Consider the following 25,109-nt stretch of genomic DNA (forward strand, 5'->3'; position numbering starts at 1 on the left):
AAACAAAACAAAAGAAAACAATACGGGATCTCCCTCTGTTGACTGGAGTACAGTGGGACAATTATAGCTTACTGTAGCCTCAAATTCCTGGGCTCACGGGATGCTCCTACTTCAACCTGCTGAGTAGCTACAGTAGCTAGCTAGACTACCGGCTCCCACCACTAGGCCCAGTTTAAACTCTAACACTGTTACTTAATACATAGTTTAAAGAACATTTTAAACACACTGTTACTTTTCCAAGCCAGAAATGGAGCAGAACTAGCTCAATGGAGCACATGCCGTCGTTGGGATTAGTTAGTATAATCATTGCTGAATGTAGCCTTCTGTGGTAAGGTACAGATAATTCCTTTCTTAACTCTGTGCAAGATAGGCTGGTGAGCATGGTTATCATTGGACAGTTTGGCTGACTCTTTGTAGATAAAAAGAAATATGCTCCTTCTCTTTGAGCCAGTTCTTTCTGGGCTGACCTGGCCTTTTAAATGATAAACTTGTTCGAGGTTTCTGTTTCTAGATATTTGCTAGAATTTAAGGGCAAAGAGACCTACTTTGGAAGGGGGAGACTGTTACAACATTTCCACTAGATAATGCACAGTAATTTCCTAAAAATCTTGAAAGGAAGAAAGGGATGCACTAACGCTGTGATCTTTTGAATTTGTAAGCAGTAGGATGTAAATTGATAATTGACCTAAAAGAAAAAAAAGAAAAGCCCGCCACCAAAAGATAGATAATGATTGTGAGATTAGTCTTTGACTCCTGTTTCTATGTCTCAGTTTCACATTAACCACAGATTTGTCAAGAGTGTGAGGGAAGTATCTGAAAGATAGTTTTCAGTTCTTCTGTTAACATGCAGCAGATTATAGATAGAAAGATAGGAATAAGCATAATGGATTGTATATATACTTGAGAAAGGAGCTTGTGAAATTTCCACCATTTACAAAAAAGATTGATAGTATGATATTGAAGAGGGAGAAGGGAGGTGAATCTTTAGTCTTTTATGATGCCCTTCCTCAGATTCCCATTTCTTCCTAAAAAGAGCTAGATTTTTCCAGACGCTGCCAGTTCTTTTTTCACTTACACATCAAATTGGATTTCTCTGACCTCTCTGCTTAGCTGCTGTTTCCCTTTGTACTCTGCATCACATTTATTTGGTATAGAGTATAAAAGCTTCAGATTCTCTGTCTATCCACAGTGTTTCAGGCTCGGCAGTGCTGTTGTTGCAGTTCATTAGGAGCGGCAGGTGGTTCAGGAAGATGCTTGACCAATTAGAGCAAAGACATATTTTCACGTCTGTCTCTTTATTTTCCTTCCTGTACTTTATATTTGCTTCCATTTCTTCATTCTTCTCCTTCCTACTCAACTTTTTGTCCTTTGTTCCGTTTTTCCATTTCTTATTCCCTGGTGTCTTGGTGTCTATCATTTTCTCAGGGAATGAGAGTGAGGTTGGAAATTATGGCAGCACATCCCTATTAGCTGGCTCATGCACACTGTTTCTTTAAAATCAAGAGATATGACAATGTCCATTACTTCTTATTTCCTCCTTGAAGTCTTCAAAACCAATTTTTTTCCCAGGTTTATCCTTAGTTGTCCAATGCACATTGTAAGTAGAGCTGAAGATTGTTTCATTTTTCCTCTGCCAATGTCTGTCTTTCCCCAAAACGCATTCTTCCTGTTTCTTTATTGGAATAAGGATGTTATGTATTTCTAGGGGAGGAAGTTGGGTTCATTAGATCACAATAGGATGATATTGAACCAGGCAATTAAATGACTTTACTCTTACATATATTTTTAAATGTATATTTCATTCTCAGAATTGGTATGAAAGCAATAGGCTAAGTCCATCCTTTGGGTGGGCAGTATTTCTCTTAGATTTGGTAAACCTGTTCAGCTGGAAAAAGTGGGGGTAAGCAGCTCTGAACTTTGGAAATAAATCAGGAAAGGTAAATAAATCCCGTAAAATAACATCAAATGGCAGAGTAGGAAAGCCTTAGAAAAACGAATAAGAAAGTATAAGGGTGGGGCCAGGCGTGGAGGCTCAGGCCTGTAATCCCAGCAATTTGGGAGGTGGAGGCGGGTGGATCATGAGGTCAGGAATTTAAGACCAGCCTAACCAACATGGTGAAACCCCGTCTCTACTAAAACAAATACAAAAATTAGCCGGGCGTGGTGGCACGCACCTGTAATCCCAGCTACTCAGTAGACTGAGGCAGGAGAATCGCTTGAACCCGGGAGGCATAGGTTGCAGTGAGCTGAGATCATGCCTCTGCACTCTAGCCTGGGTGACAGAGCGAGACTCCGCCTCAAAAAAAGAAAGTATAAGGCTGGAAGTAAAGGAAAAACTAAGTATATGAGGTAGAAACGGGGATTTAGTAGGGAGTTTTCTGCTGTACATGTGAGCCTTAAAACTGTGTTTAGTCACCAGGAAATTTTGAATGCTGCTTGTTGTAGAAAGGTTTTTATTTTCTCCTTTTTATGTACCCTGACAAATGGAAAATGACCCTCAATTAGCAGGAGGATCCTTGCACACATCATAGATGCTCCATAAATATTTTTTTTTCTTGGTGAAGGAGTTATTCTGAGTTAGGGACTAATCTTTGATACATACCCATTTATCCTTGCTCTACATATAGCAAAGTGCTTGCAATGCCAGACTCTCAAGTGTTAGTTAAGGTGATTCATCACTGACATTGGCACCTTCCAAATAGTGACTTGTCCTTTTGGCTCTTGTGTTCATTTGGCAAGTAGATAGTCTTGCAGGCAGTGAATGGAGTATTCACTCTGTTTACATTTCCCTTCTTAGGTTGATACTCTTTTTTTTTTTTTTTTTTGAGTTGGAGTCTCACTCTTTCGCCCAGGCTGGAGTGCAGTGGCACAATCTCAGCTCACTGCAACTCTGCCTGCCTGGTTTAAGCGATTGTTGTACCTCAGCCTCATGAGTAGCTGGGACTACAGGCGGGTGCCACCACACCTGGCTAATTTTTGTATTTTTATTAGTGACGGGGTTTCACCATATTGGCCAGGCTGGTCTTGAACTCCAGGCCTCAGATAATCCCCCAGCCTCTGTCTCCCAAAGTGCTGGGATTACAGGTTTGAGCGACCAGCTACAATGTGTCCCGCCATAGATTGATACTTCTTGCTGGGGATTGACTCACTAAGGAAACTATTCAACCACACTGTTGTTCTTTCCATTTGATAAAATATATTTTAGTCTTTGCTTTACCTTCATGTTTCTTTTTTTTCTGAGACGGAGTCTCACTGTCGCCCAGGCTGGAATGCAGTGGCCCGATCTCGGCTCACTGCAATCTCCGCCTCCCTGGTTCAAGCAGTCCTCTACCTCAGCCTCCTGAGTAGCTGGGATTACAGGCGCGTACCACCACACCTTGCTAATTTTTGTAACTTTAGTAGAGATGGGATTTCACCTTCTTGGCCGAGGGGTGGTCTTGAACCCCTGACCTCGTCATCCACCCGCCTCTACCTCCCAAAGTGCTGGGATTGCAGGCATGAGCCACCATACCCGGCTGGCCACCGTGCCCAGCCCATGTTTCATCAATTGTGGATTAGCACCTGATTTGATAGAATGACTTTAAATGTATCCAGCCTTTAAACCTAGTTGGCCTCTAGATTTTTTCAGAATAGGACATTTCCCCAGCTAAGGATAAAGGATGTGGTTTAAAAAAAGGAAAAAATCACTGACTCTTTTGTGATCTCGCTTTAGTCTACAGTCAGGGGGATGGAGTAGGGGATGACTCTGTTATCAAGTGAATTTTGGATTTTAGCACTCATCATGTGACTTCTTATCTTGAATTGTTGATTCCTTTTAAGTTACCGCATTACAGACCAGCCTTATTTGGTCTAAAATTGGTTGCTTTAATCTGTATTCCCACTAACAGTATATTGAGTACTCTGGTCTGCCCCTTTTTGGCTATCAATAATGAAGGCATATTAGTGATTGGTCTTTGCCAGCCAGTAATACAGAACAGATTGGTATCCTGTTAGGTCTTTACTTGCATTTCATTAGTTCTGCTTGACTTTGAAAATGTTTTCTGTTTGTTAGTCTCTGCTTCTTCCTAAGCCTGATGACCTTGAATGAGATACTTAATTTGAATTCTCTAAGCTTCACCTTCCCAATCTTTTTTTGGGATGGAGTCTCGCTCTATCACCTAGGCCGGAGTGCAGTGGTGCAATCTTGGCTCACTGCAACCTCTGCCTCCCAAGTTCAAGCAATTCTCCTGCCTCAGCCTCCTGAGGAGCTGAGACTATAGACACATGCCACTGCATCTGGCTGATTTTTGTATTTTTAGTGGAGACGGGTTTTCACCCTGCTGGCCAAGTTGGTCTTGAACTCCTGACCTCAGGTGATCCGCCCACCCCGTCTTTCCCAATCTTGAATGGGAATAGGTTGATGATACTATCTACCAGGTAGTGAGGATTAAATACTGTAATATCCATAAAGGGGTATCTGGCACATAGTAAGCGCTAAGTAGATGCTGGCTGAATCATTATTATTTTTGCAGTGAATCAGAAATCCTGCACCATGAGAAGCAATATGAGCCATTCTACTCATCTTTTGTTGCACTTTCCACACACTATATTACAACAGTTTGCAGTCTCAGTAAGTATTCCACTCTTGTCCCTGCCTTCTGAGGGCTTGTGAATAGGGGAATTGTTTATCCTCTTGTTAGTGTATCTGAACAAGTTGTTAATGAAGTCTAGGTTTTAACACTCCTAAGCTGCTCACCCAAGAGTGGAGACAACTGTCAGCTAGGATGAGGCTCCAGAAGTTCCCTTATCTAGGCTAACCAAGTGGAATTTTAAAACTACTTGGCTTGGACACCTGCTTTATAAGTATTAAGTCAACCTCCTTTCCCTTCTTAATCCTAAGCATTTTATTGATTTCTCATGTAATTACTGGTGTGTTAATTTCCTGGGGAAGGGGGTGGTGGATACTGACCTCTGGAGCTAGCAGCCACTCAAGGCTGTCTGTATTCCCTATTTGGTTTTGGTGAGGATGTGGATTCTCCCTTGTGTTCTCTGGTATATGAAGGGATTTCAACTTCAGTTCTCTATTTTCTTCATTTTTCTACCCCCAGAATGGCTAAGTCCTATTTTAAATTTCTGAATTTTTACACTTTTCTAAAATCTTGACTCAAATAGTTCTGAAGAATTCTAATTATTTTAATTTTGCTTTTTTTTAGAGACAGGGTCTTGCTCTGTCACCCAGGCTGGAGTGCAGTGGTGTGATCATAGCTCACTGTAGCCTTGAACTCCTGGGCTCTAGTGATTCTCCTGCCTTAGCCTCCCCAGTCCTAGCTGGGACTACAGGCACAAGCCAATACGTGCAATTAATATTCTATTTTTTTGTAGAGACAGAGTCTCTCTATGTTGCCCAGGCTGGTCTGGAAGTCCTGGACTCAAGCGATCCTCCTGGCTTGGCCTCCCAAAGTGCTGGGATTACAGGCAGGAGTCACCATATTTGTTTATTTGAATAGTTTGCTAAGCAAGTAAACTGAAAGGACACTGAAGAATTAGTGTATTTTTTGTGTGGCCCAAGACAATTCTTCCAGTAACTGAGTAATCCTTCAGTGTCAGATACTGTTTATTACGGACTCTGGCTACTGGCAGAAGAATCAGTTTTAGCTTGGAGAAACTTTATGTAAGGAAGTCATTTTATTTTTTTAAGTTATACTTAAAAATTTTATCCATTTATTTATTTATTTTGAGATTGGGTTATGAGACTAATTTTTGTATTTTTGGTAGAGATGGGGTTTCACCATGCCGGCCCAACCTGGTCTCGAACTCCTGGGCTGAAGTGATCCACCTGCCTCAGCCTCCCGAAGTGCTGGGATTATAGGTGTGAGCCACTACGCCTGACCAGCACGTCATTTTAGAATCCTTGGGAAGGAGTAGTAGTATCGTCTAGTGTGAGCTTGTCCAACTCACGGCCTTAGGGCCACGGGATGGCTTTGAATTTGGTCCAACACAAATTCATAAACTTTCCTAAAACATTATGAGATTTTTTTTTTTGCCTTTTTTTTTTTTAAAAAAAAAGCTCATCAGCTATTGTTACTGTTAGTATATTTTTTGTGTGGCCAAAGACAGTTCTTCCAGTGTAGCCCAGGGAAACCAAAAGGTTGCACACTCCTGGTTTAGTGGTTAAGAGCATGAACTCTAGAGGCTGACTGCCTGGATTTAAATCTAGCTGTGTGACTTTCGTCAAGTCATTTAGTTAGCTCAGCTGTTAAAAATGGACAGGGATAATATGAATATCTGCCTCATAGAATTGGTTTAAGAATTAGATGAGTTAGTACATTTGAAGTGCTTTGCACTGGTGTGATATAAGTATTTCCTATTACAGTTATCCTGATTTCCAGTAAATATGAGATAAATTGATCTGATAGTTATTGATGTTAAAATGCCTTTGTTCGCCCCTTGGGTTTTTGGCTCTGAATAATTGTTATGATATTGGGAATGTTGGACATAGAGCTCAGTACTTACTTTGCTTGATTTATTGACCAAGGCTGAGCAGTCTGAAATTAAGTAATGTTTATTACTTTCTCAGTTCCCCGGAACCAACTTCAGTCAGTGGCAGCAGCCTGTAAAGTTCTAATTGAGTTTTCTCTCCTGCGTCTGGAGAATCCAGATGAGGCTTGTGCTGTGTCCCAGGTGAGAGTGATGGGCCCATTTCTTGCCCTATTCCGAAGCAGTATTGTGACTGACTAGTGGCATAGAGCAGAGGTCAGTGAACTTTTTCTGTAATAGGCCAGATAGAAAATCATTTGCAGGCTGTATGTTATCTGTTGCAGCTAGTTAACTTTGCCTTTTTAGTGTGAAAACAGCCATAGATTAATATGTAAATGATGAACATGGCTGTGTTCCAGTAAACTTTATTTACAAAAATAGGCAGTGGTTGAATTGGAGCTGTATTTTGCCGGCCTCTGGTACATGGGGCTACAGAGTCTTCTCAAGGATTGCACATTTTTGTATTTTTTGTGGAGTCAGGGTTTTGCCATTTTGTCCAGGCTGGCCAGGTAGGTAACAGAAAATGAGTAAAGTGTGCTAATTGAGAATATTGCAGGCCCCAGCTAAAGGGGTCAACCACTATTTGGCTCTGGCTTATTACTACCATGCAGGAATGGAGGTGCAAGGTTGCTATACTGTGAATTATCTGAGAGTGAGAAGTTTGGATTTGCATGTGAATCTTTTTATTCACTTCAAATTTAAAAAAAAATATTATGAGAACAATAAGACATCTGCAAGCTATGTAGAGTCTAAGGACATCAGCTTGCAGTCTTTGCTTTAGTGTTTATATGAACCTAAATTTGACCCTGTACCAGTTAGAATTCCCAAAAGAGTAGAATTTTCTGAAAGATCTATTTGCATTTGTTTTCTTTCTTTCTTTTTTTTTTAAACTATACTTTAAGTTCTATGGTACATGTGCACAACGTGCAGGTTTGTTACGTATGTATACATGTGCCATGTTGGTGCTGCACCCATTAACTCGTCATTTACATTAGGTATATCTTCTAATGCTATCCTTCCCCGCTCCCCCCACTGCATTTGTTTTCTTTTCAGAAACACTTGATTCTTCTAATCAAGGGCCTGTGCACTGGCTGTAGCCGACTAGATAGAACTGAAATTATCACATTTACAGCAATGATGAAATCCGCCAAGCTGCCCCAAACAGTGAAGACACTTTCAGATGGTGGGTGTTCCTTTGACAGATCTGATCACATGACCACCCTCATGGCACCTTTTCCATGGCACCTTTGCCTTCTAGTGGCACTTTCCTCAGCCTTTTTTTTGCTTTTGTATTTTACAGTGGAAGATCAGAAAGAGCTGGCCTCACCAGTAAGCCCGGAGTTGAGGCAAAAGGAGGTACAGATGAATTTTTTGAACCAGTTGACCTCAGTTTTTAACCCTAGAACTGTAGCATCACAACCTATCAGTACACAGACTCTGGTAAGTTTGTTTAATCAAATGTCTTCTTCTTTGTGGGATTTGTTAAGGTGATAACACTAGGGGAGAAAAAGTGATGTATTTTATGTTTGTGATATAAATGATATACATGTCTGTGGGACAAAAGAAATTGAGGAATACAAAATAAAGCAAGTGAAATTCACCCCAACTCCCTCTTCTGTCCACAGTTACTACTGTTTTGACAACTATTCTAGGCTTCTCTCAATGCAAATTAACAAATGTAAGGTATATGTACAGTTTTCTATATAAAGGCATCACTCCATTTTGGTTATAGAACATATATATTTTTTAAAACTGTATGTTTTTTTCCTCCTCCTGGAAATGTAACCTGTATTTTCTCCAGCATTAGTAAGGAATTTTCCCTTCATTAACTGGGGAGTCTGGAGAGTAGCCATGCAGCCACTGCTCACTTTTGACAGTAGGTTTGGTGAAGAGATAATAGTATCTTGACAGGCCTTATGTTCCTTTTCAGGTGGAAGGAGAAAGTGATGAGCAGTCATCTACAGATCAAGCCTCAGCTATCAAAACCAAGAATGTGTTCATAGCTCAGAATGTGGCTAGTCTTCAAGAGCTTGGTAAAACTCTCAACTGTTATCAGAAAGCTGATTTCTGGGCTATTAAAAATTCCTTAAGTGTGCTTCTGTCATGTGCATAAGAATCAAGCATCAGACAAAGGCCTGTTCGTAAGGTCGTGGTTTTCATTCATTTAGGTGGCTCGGAGAAGCTACTGCGTGTGTGTTTGAACCTGCCATATTTCCTACGCTATATCAATCGGTTCCAAGATGCAGTGTTAGCTAATTCCTTCTTCATAATGCCTGCAACAGTAGCAGATGCCACTGCTGTTCGTAATGGGTAAGGTGCTTCACGGTGCACATGCTTTACTTTTTTCGTTTTGTTTTGTTTTGTTTTTGGGACAGGGTCTTGTTCTGTCACCCAGGCTGGAGTGCAGGGGTGCAATCTCGGCTCCCTGTAACCTCTGTCTGCTGGGCTCAAGCAGTTCTCCCACCTCCTGAGTAGCTGGGACTACAGGCACACACCACCATGCCTGGCAAATTTTTGTATTTTTTGTAGAGTCAGGGTTTTGCCATGTTGTCCAGGCTGGTCTTGAACTCCTGGGCTCGAGCAATCCTCCCACCTTGGCCTCCTAAAGTGTTGGGATATTAGGTGTGAGCCACTGTGCCAGGCCCATGCTGGTAATTGCTTTAACTGTCACATTATAGAAGTGAATGATTCTAAGAGACACTTGTCGATCTCTGTCGTGTTCCAGCTTTCATTCCTTGGTGATTGATGTAACTATGGCATTGGATACCCTTTCTCTACCTGTGTTGGAACCTCTCAATCCTTCTCGTCTACAAGATGTGACAGTCCTCAGCCTAAGTTGTCTGTATGCAGGTGAGAATTTATTATATCTGGTCTCATTTTCTCAGTCAAGCACAGATATACTTTCAGGAAACCATGAAAATCCTTCTGAATACTCTACTCATCCCCCTTGCTCCGTTCCCTCAAGGATCATCTAACATCCCATCAAGGTGAAATGAGGACTCAATAGGAATCTTTGTAAATGGTCCCGTTGGTTCACTGCTGCCATTGCGTTATACGCATATTTTATTTTATAGTATGTGCAGATGTTAAGTATTTACTATATAAAAAGCAAAATGCCAAAGATTGTTGGGATATTGAGATGAACTACGTGTAGTCTCTGCCCTCAAGGAGGCTACATCTGAGCAGCAGAGAACACATAAGCTAAACAGTATAATATAAAACAGTATTAAAGGCAATAATAGAAGTATAGAATATTTTGGGTACACAGAGAAGAAAGGGGTTGAGTCTTCCTCAAAGTGGGATCAGGTTTGAAGAAGGCTTCATGGAACAGGTGGTATCTGTTTATACTGATAAATGCAAAGAACGATATTCTTTAAGCTTTCATAAAATCCCCTTTCTTCCTGTTGATCTTACTGCCTTTGAAGCAGGGCCTGACAGCTGGTGTTTACTCTCTTTTCAGTTATTGTTAAAAGGACTTTTTAGCCCAGATCACAGATCTTTGGCATAAAGTTCCAAGACATATCATATCTCTGGTATATCTTGGAAGTTATAGTGATTTTAGAAGTTTACTTGGTTTTGCAAGTGAAGATTTGAGCAGATACCTGATCTTGGGAACACCACGAAATTGCTGAGGTTGATCTCACTACATTCTCTGAACAGTTTTAATTTGAACATCTTTGTGTGAATAAGAATATAAAGATAAAGGCATCTGTGCCCTCAGGGACCTTACTGTCTTTTAGAGGATGTTAGTAAATAACTTATAAGTAAAGAAACTGAGTAAGAGATGAGAAAGTACTTTGGAAGCTTAGAGGAGGGAGAGCTCGCTTTCAGTTGAGAAAGGCAGTAATCATGAAGGAGTTTTGATGTTGAATCTTAAATCAGGTAGGATCTCGGCTTGGCTATTTCTAGGCAGAGGCAGAAGCAGACAAAAAGTATCCAAGAGTTTGGGGGAACATACTGCATAAGTTGTGTGTGTGTGTGTGTTTGTGTGTATAAGTAAGTCTGCAGGTTTTATGGCTATTCGTGGGTGTTGTATAATTGGACAGAAAGTAAGACTCAATTAGAAATGCAGACTAAGTCATTTGGACCATATCCTGTAGATAGTAGAGACCGTTAAAGCTTCTGAGCTGTGAGAGGATCTGAGCTGTATTTTAGGAAGAACATTCAGGCAGTAGTGTACAAGGTATTTTGGTGTGGGGAAATATTGGAGGCAGGGAAACTACTCATGAGGAATTGGCAGTCATTCAGGCAGCACACATTTAGGGCCTCAGCTAGGGCAGCAGCATTAAGAGTAGTAGAAAGTTAAGGATACATGTGAGAACATGTTCTCTCGTAGCTAATTTCCAGTGTTGAGCTTCCTCGTGCTCTACTGTTGATTCTCCATTTTAAAATTTGGGATTTATTTATTTTGATTTCCGGGGAATTTCATTACCCTCACACGGATCTCAATGTACTCAGTCAGTAAGTGATTCAAGTCAGTAAGGACTAGAGATTCTTTAAAAATTCACAGTCGGATTAAAGATCCCAAATCTGGTTTGTTAAAATTTGATCACTTGGGATTTGATTTAAGGAAAGGGATTTGGCTATGATGTCTTTGAGAAATTCCAGGTATAGGATTTTTTTTTCATAATCTTAAAATTTACTTTTATTTTTAATTTTTTGAAATTGTTAGATTTTATTATTTATTTATTTAAGAAATATGGTCTTGCTATGTTGTCCAGGCTAGATTTGAACTGTTAGGCTCAAGTGATCTTCTCACCGCAGCCTCTTGAGTCCACTGTGCCTGGCTCTAGATTTTAAATTTAATTAATTAATTAATTATTGTAATTTTTTTTGAGATGGTGTTTCGCTCTTTTGCCTAGGCTGGAATGCAGTGGCTCAGTCTCAGCTCACTGCAACCTCCACCTCCCGGGTTCAAGTGATTCTCCTGCTTCAGCCTCCCGAGTAGCTGGGAGCTGGAATTATAGGCGCCTGCCACTCCGCCTGGCTAATTTTTGTATTTTTAGTAGAGATGGGGTTTCGCCATGTTGGTGAGGCTGGTCTCGGACTCCTGACCTCAGGTAATCCACCCGCCTGGGCCTCCCAAAGTGCTAGGATTACAGGTGTGAACCATCATGCCCGGCCTTAATTATTTATTTTTATTCCTTTTTTTTAAGAGACATAATCTTAGTGTTTCAGCCAGGCAGGAGTGCAGTGTACCGATTACAACTCACTGTAGCCTCAAACCCCTTGGTGAAAATGATCCTCCCACATCAACCTCCCAAGTAACTGGAATTAGAGGCTTGTGCCACCTCACCTGGCTTAGATTTTATTTTTAAAGCAATTTTAGGTTTATAGAGTTGCCATGTACTCCCTCTCCCTTATAGCTAGTTTCTCTTATCATTAATACTTTTAATTAGTATGTTAGATTGTCATTGATGAACCAATATTGATATATTATTATTAACTAAAGTCCATAGTTTACATTGGGGTTTCATTTTTGTGTTGTACAGGTCTATGGGTTTTAACAAATGTATAGTGTCATGTATCCATGATTACCATATTGTACAAAATAGTTTCACTGCCCTAAAAATCCCCTTTGCTCCACCTATTCATTCCTTACCCCATCCCTCGACCCCTGGTAACACCACTGATCTCCACTCTCTCTCTAGTTTTACCTTCTCTAGAACGTCATGTAGTTGGAATCACACAATAAGCCAGATTTTCTGTTTGGCTTCTTTCTCTTAGCAGCATGCTTATAGGTTCCTCCATGTCTTCTCATGGCTTAATAGCCCATTTCTTTTTATTGCTGAATTAATATTCCATTGTATGGATATACCACAGTTTATCTATTCTCCTACTGAAGGACATTCATGTGTATATGTGTGTGTGTGTCTGTGTCTGTGTGTGTGTAAGTTTTTAGCTTATTTGGATAAATACCTAGCAGTCTGGTTACTGAATTGTATGGTAAAGCTATTTAGTCTTGCTCTTAATGGCATTTATTTTAAGTAATCAAATCGTGGAATTGCTTGTGGGTGGATTGTGCTTTTGTGTTTCAGCTTTGGTGGATTCTTGGGTGCACTCCATGGCTGAGACCTGTGCATCTTCTTTTTCAGGTGTGAGTGTGGCAACCTGCATGGCCATCCTGCATGTGGGTAGTGCCCAGCAAGTGCGGACAGGGTCCACGAGCTCCAAAGAAGATGACTATGAAAGTGACGCAGCTACAATTGTCCAGAAATGTGTAAGCCAAAGATCTGGGGATAAGGGAACCTTGATTTTCAAATGAGGGAGTATGGCCAGTTCCACTTTCTTCCATGATAGAACAAAGAATTTAAAGTATTCTCCACACTACTTTCCCTGGGTACTAGTAGGTCTAAGAGGTAGGCATCCAGCTTGTTGATTTGATATATTGGTTGATTTGGTATATTGCTGTTTCCCTATCTCTGTAGAACACACTTGAAAGATTAGCCATTAATTCAGCAAATACGTTTGAGGGCTTAATGTGTGTCAGTGTACTTTTAGGGGAATACAGTAAACAGGAAAATATGGGATAGTGATTAAGTGCACTGAAACAATACGTTGTGATTAAGAGTGATCTGGGCCAGGCGCAGTGGCTCACACCTGTAATCCCAGCACTTTGAGAGGTGGGTGGATCACCTGAGGTTAGGAGTTCAAAACCAGCCTGGCCAGCATGGTGAAACCCCATCTCTACTAAAAATACAAAAATTAGCCAGGTGTGGGGGTGCATGCCTGTAATTCCAGCTACTCTGGAGGCTGAGGCAGGGGAATTGCTTGAGCCTGGGAGGTGGAGTTTGCAGGAAGCCGAGATCACACCATTGCACTCCAGCCTGGACAACAAGAGTGAAACTCCATCTTAAAAAAAAAAAAAGTGATCTGATGTGGAGCTCCGCATGCTGCTTTTGATTGGGAGGAGGGATGGCTTCTGAGAAGGTGACATTTGATCCACATGAAAAGAGGGAGTCAGCTCCATGTGAAGGTCAAGGAAAGTGCGATGGAATGTATCATTGAAAAGAGGATATTGAACTCTTCAAGTTAAACTGATTTGGGTAGGATTTAGCATTTATAATGAAATCTGTCAGCTTGTTTAGATTTTTGTATCTATTTGATATTGTACAGCTCGAAATCTATGACATGATTGGACAAGCAATCAGCAGTTCTCGCCGAGCTGGTGGTGAGGTAAGAAGCTTATCTGTCTCTGCTGCATACTTACTATCTTGTCCTCTGTGAGATATGAATATCTCTATGATTATGTTTTTTATTTTGTGCCTTTTACAACAGCACTATCAGAATTTCCAATTGCTGGGTGCTTGGTGCTTGTTAAACAGCCTTTTCCTCATATTGAACCTCAGTCCTACTGCACTGGCTGATAAGGGGAAAGAGAAGGACCCGCTGGCCGCCCTCCGAGTCAGAGACATCCTTTCTCGTACTAAAGAGGGAGTGGGCTCTCCTAAACTGGGGCCTGGAAAAGGGTATGTGTCTACTTGATCGTAACTTATATTTTGTTTTATTTACCTAACATTTTATATTGACAGGGAGCTAGTATGACTTCATATCAATAGGAAAATTTGTCTTCCTACCTGGTTTGAATTTAACAACTAAGATAATGATCATGATCTGTTATCTCCACAACATAGCTTGGTGATTTTTAGATAAGTCACTCATTCTCTTTGATCCAATTTCCTCATCTATCAGAGGGGAAAAATATCTGTGCAATGTGTATTTCAGGAATTTTATGAAGTTCAAATCAGAAAAACATGTTTCTGTCTTGTAAAGCGGGCTTGGTTGACTTGAAGTTGAGTTCTTGCATGTATAACCCATAAGATGAGAATATTGTTAGGGCCTGCTGGTTTGCTTCCTGTAATATTTGCTATTGTTTTGACGAACTCTGAAAGAAGAGATATGACCAATGTGCTGTGCAGGTTTCGTTTTCTAAGCCCAGGTGTTTCTGGATTTTATTTTTTCATTCAATCCCTATCATATGCTAGGCCCTATTCTAGGCATTGAGGATATAGCACTAAAGAAAGTGATGCCCTTGCCTTTATGGAGTTTATTTTAAATCTGGAGAAACAGTAAACAAATCTACTAATGAGTAGATTATAGATAATCATATATAAATGTTGTGAAGAAAAAGATGTCAGAGCGAGGGGCCGGAGAGTTATAGGGGTTTATTTTATTTTATTTTTTTGAGACAGAGTCTCCCTCTGTTGCCCAGGCTGGAGTGTAGTGGCACGATTGTGGCTCACTGTAACCTCCAATTCAGGGGTTCAAGCAATTATCGTGCCTCAGCTTCCCAAGTAGCTGGGATTACAGGTGTACGCCACCACACCCAGCTAATTTTTATATTTTTAGTAGAGATTGGGTTTCACCATGTTGGCCAGGCAGGGTTTCGAACTCTTGACCTCAAGTGGTCTGCCCACTTCAGGCTCCTAGAGTGCTGGGATTACAGGTGTGGGCCACTGTGCCCAGCCCAGGGCTATTATTTTAGTTAGGATGATCCAGAAAGGGCTCCAAAGACGTGGTGTAGAGACCATATGTGAGGTAACAGAGCTATGTAAGTATTTGGGGTAGAATTGTTCAGGTTTGAGTTGGAAGTATGATTGACATTGCTGAGGATCAGCTAGGTCTGTGTGGCTAAAATGGAGAAACCAAGGTGGGAGAGTGGTAGAAAATTAGTCAGACAGGTAGCCAGTGGCCAGATCATCTAGGGCCAAGTGCAATCAGTAACCGTTAGAGGGATTAAACAAGGGAGAGATGCAACCTGATTTATTAGTGATCTGAGAATAGACTGCAGGGCATAAGATAAGAAGGAGGGAGAACAGTTAGCATTAAATGCATCATTCCAGGTGAGATATGAAAGTGACTTGAATAGGGTGGTGTGGCAAAGGCAGAGAAAAGAGGTCAAATTGGAATATATTTGGAAGGTACAGCTGTCAGGATTTACTGATGGCTTGCATGTTGGGTGTGAAAAAGATGACACCACGATTTTTTGGCTTGAGGCCACTGGGTTGTATAATTTACTGATACCAGAAACACTTGTTTAGGAGTGGGTTGAGTGGGAGGAAGGGGAAGAAATAAAAACGTAATCTTGGCCATGCGGAGTGTAAGATGACTGTCAGACCTCTATGTCAGATGTTGAGTGGGCAGTTGGATATGTGAGTCTGGAGTTTCAGGAAGAGGTCACAACCTGGACTGCATTAACAAATTACCCTCTGAGCATCTTCTCTGTCCCAGGCTCTATGTTAGTTCTGGGTGCTGTGATGAACATAAAAATGGACATATTCTCAAGAGACATGAAGTATATATCCATACAAATATATCTTTTTCTTTCTTTTTTTTTGTTTTTGAGGCAGAGTCTCGCTCTGTTGCCTATGTAAATATACCATAGTTACCTAATTCCCCTATTGCTAAGCACTTATTTAGATTGTTCCAAATGTCTTGTTTTGATAAATTTTGCTTTGATAACTTCCTGAAATATAAACTTTTGGGAAGTTAATTGTCCTCTTGGGATGAATTCCCAAAAGTGCCATTGTTAGGACAAAGGGCTCACATATTTAAACACTGGAAATGTTTTCTCAGACTACTCTTTAGAAAAGTAACACTAATTTGCATTGACACCAGCTGTGTGCTTATATGCCCATTTCCCCATGCTCTCTTTGACACTGGGTATCGTTTGTCTTCATGTTTGCTTATCTTAGAGGAGAAAATGCTATGATATTTCATGTATTTGTATTTCTTTGATTACTAGTGTGATTGTATTTCATTTCACGTATTTATTGGTCATTTGTATTTCTTTTCTTTTTTTTTTTTTTTTTTTTGAGATGGAGTGTCGCTCTGTCGCCCAGGCTGGAGTGCAGTGGTGCAATCTCGGCTCACTGCAAGCTCTGCCTCCTGGGTTTCACGCCTTTCTCCTGCCTCAGCCTCCTGAGTAGGTGGGACCACAGGCGCACACCACCACGCCCGGCTAATTTTTTGTATTTTTGGTAGAGACGGGGTTTCACTGTGTTAGTCAGGATGGTCTCGATCTCCTGACCTCATAATCCGCCTGCCTCGGCCTCCCAAAGTGCTGAGATTACAGGCGTGAGCCACCGCGCCTGGCCAGTCATTTGTATTTCTTTTGTAAACTGCCTTATGTCCTTTGCCTTGGTTTTCTTTTTGGTATTTGTCATTTTCTTTTTAATTTTTTTATTATTATTTTTACAAAGATGGGAGTCTCACTTTGTCTCCCAGGCTATAGAGCAATGGTAGGATTATAGCTCACTGTAACCTTGAACTCCTGGGCTCTGGTGATCCTCCCATCTCAGCCTCCTGAGTAGCTAGGACTACAGGTGTGCACCACCATGCCCAGCTAATTTTTAAAATTTTTTGTAGAGATGGGATCTTGCTGCGTTGACCAGGCTGGTTTTGCACTCTTGGCCCCAAGCAATCCTCCTGCCTCAGCCTCCCAAAGTGCTGGGATAAAGATGTGAGCCCCCGCATCTGGCCTGTGTTTGTTCTTTTCACTTTTTGATTTATATGAACTTGTAAATCAGATATATTAACCTTTTGTTATGTGGACATTTTGGATAGGAGGGAAATACTTTACTCAAATGTGATTAATTTTCTTTTCCTTTTTCTTTTTTTTTTTGAAACAGAGCCTCACTGTATTGCCCAGGTTGGAGTGCAGTAGTATGAACACAGTTCACTGCAGCCTCCACCTCCTGGGCTCAAGTGATCCTTCTGCCCCAGCCTATTGGGTAGCTGGCACCACAGGTGTGCACCATCATGTCTGGCTAAGTTTCTCATATGTTGTAGAGACGGGGTCTTGCCATGTTGCCCAGGTTGGTCTTGAACTTCTGGGCTCAAGCGATCCTCCCACCTTGGCCTTCCCAAGTGCTGGGATTATAGGCATGAATCGCTGCTCCCGGCCTCTCTTTTATTCTCTTAGATTTGTTTCCAGATATTTTATAGAAGTTGGTAATTCTAACCTTTTTCTTTTCAAAACAATGACTCTTTGAAAGTTCAGTCTACATTTAAAAGTCAGCATCTTTGCATATGCCATTAGCTTTGAACTGATTGTTTAAATTCCAAAAAATTTTCGATTTGGGAGTTTCTTCTATTCCAGGAGGATTTATATATATATATATATATATATATGTATACACACACACACACATATACACACACACACACACACACACACACACACACATACATATTTTGAGACAGAGTCTCGCTGTGTCGCCCAGGCTGGAGTGCAGTGGCCGGATCTCAGCTCACTGCAAACTCCGTCTCCCGAGTTTACGCCCTTCTCCTGCCTCAGCCTCCTGAGTAGCTGGGACCACAGGCGCCCACCACCTTGCCCAACTAGTTTTTTTGTATTTTTTAGTAGAGACGGGGTTTCGCCATGTTAGCCAGGATGGTCTCGATCTCCTGACCTCGTGATCTGCCTGTTTTGGCCTCCCAAAGTGCTGGGATTACAGGCATGAGCCACCGCGCCTGGCCTATTTATTTATTTTTTGTTTTAAGACAAGGTCTTGTTCTGTCACCCAGGCTGGAATGCAGTGGCGCACCTCAGCCTCCCAAGTCGCTGGGACCATAGGTACATGCCGCCATGCCCGGGTAGCTATTTAATTTTTTTGTAGAGATAGGGTCTCCCTCTCTAGGTTGCCCAGGCTGGTCTCAAATTCCTGGGCGCAAGTGATTTTCTCATCTCGGCCTCTCAAAAGTGTTGGGATTTAAGGTGTGAGCCACCGTGCCCAGCCTAGTCCAGGAATTCTTAACCTGCAGATCCTTAGGCCGTCTGTGGATGGAGTTCAAGGAGATTGTGAACTTCAGAAATTATGTGCAGATGTATGTATGTACAATTTTTTTTTTTCTGAAGAAAGGTCCACAGAGTCTGAAAGGGGTCTGAGACCCCAAAATGACACTCTTTCAGAAGTTTTCAGTAATTTATTGTTAATTATTTTAAGGATTGTGTTTTCCTTTTTCTTTGTGTAGGCATCAGGGATTTGGGGTACTCTCAGTAATATTGGCAAACCATGCCATCAAACTGCTAACGTCACTCTTTCAAGACCTACAAGTGGAGGCGCTTCACAAGGTAAGGAGGTTATCCCCATGGTAACCAGCATATTGATTGTGGGATCCACTTCTGGCCAAGCTAGCTTGATCCATCAACTCAAGTTGTTTTTTCTGGCTGAGTAGTATCATTAATTGCCCTTTGATATCATTGCCTTCAGGGTTGGGAGACAGATGGCCCCCCTGCAGCCCTGAGCATTATGGCCCAGAGCACTTCCATACAGAGGATTCAACGGCTGATTGACTCTGTCCCACTGATGAACCTGCTCTTGACGTTACTTTCAACTTCCTACAGAAAGGTGGGTGGGAGTCAAGCCATTGATAATTTAGAAGAATGTCTCATAATTTATATATGATACATATTTTATGTTTTATACTATATATAACATATATAAATATATTTGTTTCATAGATATATATATCTATGAAACCGTCTTGAAATGAGTAAGACTGACTATACACCATGACCTTTATAGACCCAAAGTTGTGGTAATGGTGTTGAAGAAGTGAGAAATTCTTAACGGGTTGAATCTATCCAAACATTTGAATCAGTTGTTGATGATCAGTTTTGTGATACATGTAGCTACTTGGTGATTTGTGATGATTGGCCTACTGAAGCAGAAGCATAGAGGACACTATGGAAACACTCCTTTTTTTCAGTTCTTGTCCACATCTCTGGTTGGTAGTGTTTTTGTAGGATAAAGTGATGAAAGTCCTTAAGGGAGCTATTAAGAGGCATACTTCTTGGATTTAGGAAAAAATAAAGAGATATGGAGAAAGTTTTCATGTGGTGAATGAGATTAAATAGGATGGCTCTGGTTGTGTAATTGTCATTTTCCTAGGCATGTGTCCTGCAGCGGCAGAGGAAGGGCTCCATGAGCAGTGATGCCAGCGCCTCCACCGACTCCAATACTTACTATGAGGATGATTTCAGTAGCACGGAGGAGGACAGCAGCCAAGGTAGGGGCTGCTCTTTTCTCTCTCCCAGAGATAAGCTATAGAGTGCAACAGGAGTGTTCTCAGCAGATTCCTGTAGTTTCCTGAACAAACAAAAGTTTCCATTTTGTTTTCACCTGCTTAGCCTGGACCTTAGTTTTATGTGCACTCAAAGATGACATGTTATTTAAGATCAAGTTGAGCTGTTGATGAATCTTTCAGCCAAGCCTGGGTTACTTTTCATTCCTTTCCCTCCAAAATCAGAAAACATCTCAGTTATTCCATATTTCTTCCTGTGTTGTCTCATTTTGTGACCTCTGCTCTAAGCTTTCTCAGTGAAACTCAGAAGGTCACATGTGAGGTGTTCGGTTTGGATGTTGTCACAGTCATAGTTTAGGGAAGTTTGAGTAGAGAAACCTAATCCTGTTGTAGTGAACACACTGGCATGCCCTCCTGCCTTAGTTTGATGAGAGAGTGAATAAGGTAAGTACCTCAGATTCTTTCATAATCAAGTTTGTGGGAACAATGTGAAATGTGGAGGGAGACGTGATTCTTACCACCCTTTGATTTATGGTTGATAAGGCAGGTATAAATTTGCTCTTGAAAATGTTTGGCTTGTTGCCAGTTAAATAATGTGAAATTGTTTCTCTTTCTTTGTTGGGCTCCTTAAAGAAAAAATAAATCAGGTGGCTCACACCTGTAATCCCAGCACTTTGGGAGGCTGAGGCAGGTGGATCACAAGGCCAGGAGTTCAAGAGCAGCCTGGCCGATATGGTGAAACCCCGTCTCTACTAAAAATACAAAAATTAGCTGGGCATGGTGGCACGTGCCTGTAGTCCCAGCTACTCTGGAGGCTGAGGCAGGAGAATTGTTTGAACTCAGGAGGTGGAGGTTGCAGTGAGCCAAGATTGCGCCACTGCACTCCAGCCTGGGTGACAGAGTGAGACTCCCTCTCAAAAAAAAAAGAAAGAAAAAAAATCAGTTTTATTGGGGTATAATTTACATGCAATAAGATGCTCTTATTTTATGTATGCATTTAGATGAGTTTTGATAAAAAAAAAAATGCAACCTTGTAACCACCATCACAGTCGGGATGTCCTTGTGTTCCTTTTGACTTAAGCACTTTCAGGAAGCAGATGCACTAAAAACATTAAAAAAAATTATTTTCGTTACTTTCTCTTTCTCTATTCAGACGATGACAGTGAGCCTATTTTGGGGCAATGGTTTGAGGAGACTATTTCTCCCAGTAAAGAGAAAGCAGCACCTCCGCCCCCTCCCCCACCTCCTCCACTGGAAAGCTCTCCTCGTGTTAAAAGCCCCAGTAAGCAGGCCCCTGGTGAGAAGGGCAACATTTTGGCGAGTCGCAAAGATCCTGAGTTGGTAAGAGTAGGTTTGTAAGGTTTAGGGGAAGTGGACATGGGAAACTAGGGGTATGAGAAGGAGATCATTTGAACTCAAACATTTTGTGGCTTGGATAACTGTAATGTTTAAAGGTATTTTTGCTTAGGACTTATATGTCTTGATTATGTGTCATTAAATATCTTGTGTGACTGTTACTGTTTCTCTACTGGCTTTTAGAATTAATCAGAAGTAGGTTTGAAACCTACTTCTATCACTTACTGGCTTTGTGACTTGGGGCAAGAATCTGAAGTTTTTCCAGCCTTAGTTTTGTCTCCTATCATATGAGAGTGATTGTACCGGCATCTAAAGGTGTTGTGACATCTTAGAGACTCTTTGTAAAGTGCTTAGCATAAGTCGGATACATCATAAGTGCTTGCTATGGTTGAACTGTTGGTTCAACTAGTATTGATTATCTAGTAAGTGTCAGTCCCCATTCTGATGATATGAGTCAGATACAATTCTTGCCTTCATATTTATAGCTTACAGTCTAGTCAAGGATGTGGACATAAAACATTTATATAATAATTCAATTTAATTTTAGTAGAGAAGAGCTAGGAATTCTATATATGTATAGTAATCATTAATATAGGCTTCAGGATTGAATATATGAGTAATGAATTGGAGCTGGACAAAGGACCTTAGGAGAACAAAAGAAATGGGTCAGTCTATGTGGAAATCCTGTTTTCATACACTGTTTTGTAACATCTGTTATATTAAACTGGAATACCATTTTGTGTAAGTAGAATTACATGGGAAAGAGAGACTCTCATAATGAAACTTAGGCCCACTGTAAGTGATTTAAAATCTGATTCTTTCATTCATTGTGTTTATTGCATGAGACCTCTGAGCATATTTTATTTTTGATTTGTAATCAGAGTTTATAGGAACGCTGGGCTTATGACCCTGATAAGAACTTATTTTTTTGTGTTCCTTTCAGTTCTTAGGTCTGGCTTCCAACATTTTGAACTTCATCACCTCTTCCATGTTGAACTCTCGGAACAATTTTATCCGAAACTATCTGAGTGTATCTCTTTCAGAACACCATATGGCCACCCTAGCCAGTATCATCAAGGAGGTAGACAAAGATGGACTCAAGGGTCAGTAGACAAGATATGTGCCTGGTGGATTTTTTTTCTCATGGAGTTTGGCTGTTGGCAGGGAGGTGTGGTGCATTCAATAGCTGCTTAAATAATTGACTTTTCTACTTATCTTCAAGGTTCATCAGATGAAGAGTTTGCTGCAGCTCTCTATCACTTCAACCACTCGCTGGTGACCTCTGACCTTCAGTCACCTAACCTGCAGGTTTGTGTGTGTGCTGTGACTATCTAAACAAGGCTCATGACACCAGCTTCCATAGGCTGCAGCTCCAATTGTTTGTTTGTTTGTTTGAAATGGAGTCTTGCTCTGTTGCCCAGGCTGGAGTGCAGTGACACGATCTTGGCTCACTGCAACCTCCACCTCCCAGGTTCAAGCGAGTCTCCTGCCTCAGCCTCCAGAGTAGCTGGGACTACAGGTGTGTGCCACCACGCCTGGCTAATGTTTGTATTTTTAGTAGAGATGGGTTTTCACCATGTTGGCCAGGCTAGTCTCAAACTCCTGACCTCAGATGATCCACCCACCTCAGCCTCCCAAAGTGTTGGGATTACAGGCGTGAGCCACTGCACCCGGCTTGTAGCTCCAATTGTTAAGGAGCAGTTTGTCATTAAATCCCCTCCCTGGAAAGAGCGTTGAGAGGTGATTCTAATATGTCCCTGTGCCTTATATTTAGGATCATTTCCAGAAAAAAAAGTATGTCCTTTTTCTTAAGTCAGTAAGCTTAAAGGAAAGGAAAACCCACAAAAACAGAAACTCCTGATGATTATGCTAGCAGAAAAGTGGACAAATGCACAAGGAGGCAATTTATATGAAAATAAGTATAAGTGGTCAATAAACATAGGAAGAGGATTCAACACCCCTCGTAATTGAAGAAAGACAAAATGTGTGTTTTAAAAGAATCAATCAAATTATAGGAGATAGATACTGTCATATACACTTGTACTTGCAAACCCACCACCAAAACAAAATCTAGGACATTGATTGTGAACTTCCAATCTTATGGTTCTCTCTCCCCACTGAAATAGCTGATGTCTTGAATCCTACATCTCAAGTTCCTTATGTCCTTAGTCATATATGTGTATGTATGTGTATGTACGTATATAATCTGTATTCCTTAAATTTAAAAAAAGTTTTAATATTTGCTTGTAGTTTTATAGCAAATAACATGCTCTATGTAATGTTTTCAGGCTCTCTCTTTTTTTCATGTAGTATGATATAGGACTGTATTGCCAAGATTCATCTATATTGTTATATATTTCTATAGTTCTTGTTTGGACTAATGTGTGATATTCCATTATGTTTGTGACTCAAAACCACAATGAGATACCACTTCACTTACACCCATTAGGGTGGCTATTATTAAATGGAAAGTAAGTGTTGGTGAGGATGTGGAGAAAGTGGAATTCTTGTTGCATTGGTGGTGGGAATGTAAAATGGTACAGTATCTGTGGAAAATAGTATGTCAGTTTTGCAAAAAATTACATATAGAATTGCTATATGGTGGCACGTGCCTGTAGTCCCAGCTACTCAGGAGGCTGAGGCAAGAGATCACTTGAACCTGGGAGTTTGAGGCTGTAGTATGCTATGATTGCGCCTGCGAATAGCCTCTGTACTTTAGCCTGGGCAACATAGCAAGATCCCCATGTGCCAAAAAAAAAAAAATAGAATTACCGTATGATCCAGCAGTTCTACTTATATACCCCAGAAGAAATGAAAGCAGGGGCTTGAACAGGTGTTTATCCACCCATGTTCATAGCAGTATTCTTCACAGTAGCCAGAAGGTGGAAGCAACCCAGGTGTCCATTGACTTTTTTTTTTTTTTTTTTGAGACGGAGTCTCGCTCTGTCACCCAGGCTGGAGTGCAGTGGCTGGATCTCAGCTCACTGCAAGCTCCGCCTCCCGGGTTCACGCCATTCTCCTGCCTCAGCCTCCCGAGTAGCTGGGACTACAGGCGCATGCCACCTCGCCCAGCTAGTTTTTTTTGGTATTTTTTAGTAGAGACGGGGTTTCACCGTGTTGGCCAGGATGGTTTCGATCTCCTGACCTCGTGATCCGCCCATCTCGGCCTCCCAAAGTGCTGGGATTACAGGCTTGAGCCACCGCGCCCGGCCGTCCATTGACGTTTGAATGGATAAACAAAACATCCATCCCTGCAATGAAAGTTGTACAGCCTTCAGAAGGAAGGAAAGTATGACCCATGCTACAGCATGGATGAACCATAAAGACATGATACTGAATAAGTCAGTCACAGAAGCACAAGTACAATGCTGTATGGTTCCACTTCAGAGGTACTTAGGTAGTCAAATTCATAGAGACAGAAAGTAGAATGCTGGTTGCCTGGGGCAGGGAGGTGGGAAAATGGGGACTTGGTGTTTAGTGCATACAGTGTTTCAGTTTGGAAAGATGAAAAAGTTCTGGACGTGGATGGTGGTAAGGGCTGCAGAATAATGTGTATGTACTTAATGCCACAGAACTGTTCATGTACAAATGGTTGAAATGGTAAATTTTATGATACTTTACCACACAAGAAAAGTAAAACAAAAATAGTGCTTGGTACCTAGTACTAATACCTACTACGTGTTAGCTCTCTTTATAATTGTATTATTGTTTAATATTATTATTGCGGTTTCTTGTTTAATTTGTTCAATACATATTCACTGGGCACCTACTATGTGCCAGGTACTATTATAGACACTGAAGAGGTAAAGATAACTTGAATTGGTGTGGGATCATGAAAAAGGAGGGAGATACGGCATAGGACATTTAGCAGAGATCATGGGCCATTATTTGAATGGAGTGAAGAGCATGGAAAGGAAGGAGTCCTGGATATTACCTGAGTTTAAAACTCAAATGAAACTAGAAGGATGCTGTTGTCATTAATAGAGATAGGAAAGTCAGGAAGGAGAGTTGGTTTGGGGGTAAGAGAGACTGGGTTTTATTTTGTTTATTTTTTTTAGAGGTGGGGATCTTACTATATCTCCCAGGCTGGTCTTGAACTCTGGGCTCAAGCAGTACTCTTGCCCTCAGCCTTTTGGGACTATGTGTGTGTGCCACCATCCCCAGCTGGTTGGTCCTGCCTCCCTCCCTCCCTCCCTTCTTGCCTGCCT

The 25,109-nt window shown here is 41.2% G+C and overlaps 1 protein-coding gene across 1 annotated transcript in view; it reads left to right on the top strand.

The window, feature by feature from the left end:
• The first annotated feature begins 266 nt into the window (after positions 1-266).
• Positions 267-25,109, top strand: part of UBR4 (ubiquitin protein ligase E3 component n-recognin 4) — a 134,907-nt gene continuing 110,064 nt past the window's right edge. Inside the window, exons 1-17 of the mRNA XM_011934073.1 lie at positions 267-328; positions 4,512-4,609; positions 6,557-6,660; positions 7,570-7,699; positions 7,817-7,956; positions 8,447-8,549; positions 8,685-8,826; positions 9,242-9,366; positions 12,612-12,736; positions 13,633-13,692; positions 13,795-13,985; positions 18,493-18,592; positions 18,732-18,869; positions 19,413-19,530; positions 20,699-20,886; positions 21,845-22,004; positions 22,124-22,209. Of these exons, the coding sequence (XP_011789463.1) occupies positions 267-328; positions 4,512-4,609; positions 6,557-6,660; positions 7,570-7,699; positions 7,817-7,956; positions 8,447-8,549; positions 8,685-8,826; positions 9,242-9,366; positions 12,612-12,736; positions 13,633-13,692; positions 13,795-13,985; positions 18,493-18,592; positions 18,732-18,869; positions 19,413-19,530; positions 20,699-20,886; positions 21,845-22,004; positions 22,124-22,209 (2,070 nt within the window). The remainder of the gene's footprint in view (positions 329-4,511; positions 4,610-6,556; positions 6,661-7,569; positions 7,700-7,816; positions 7,957-8,446; positions 8,550-8,684; positions 8,827-9,241; positions 9,367-12,611; positions 12,737-13,632; positions 13,693-13,794; positions 13,986-18,492; positions 18,593-18,731; positions 18,870-19,412; positions 19,531-20,698; positions 20,887-21,844; positions 22,005-22,123; positions 22,210-25,109) is intronic.

This window comes from Colobus angolensis, unplaced genomic scaffold, assembly GCF_000951035.1.
Source record: "Colobus angolensis palliatus isolate OR3802 unplaced genomic scaffold, Cang.pa_1.0 Scaffold130, whole genome shotgun sequence".
In the NCBI taxonomy this organism is placed as follows: Eukaryota; Metazoa; Chordata; class Mammalia; order Primates; family Cercopithecidae; genus Colobus; species Colobus angolensis.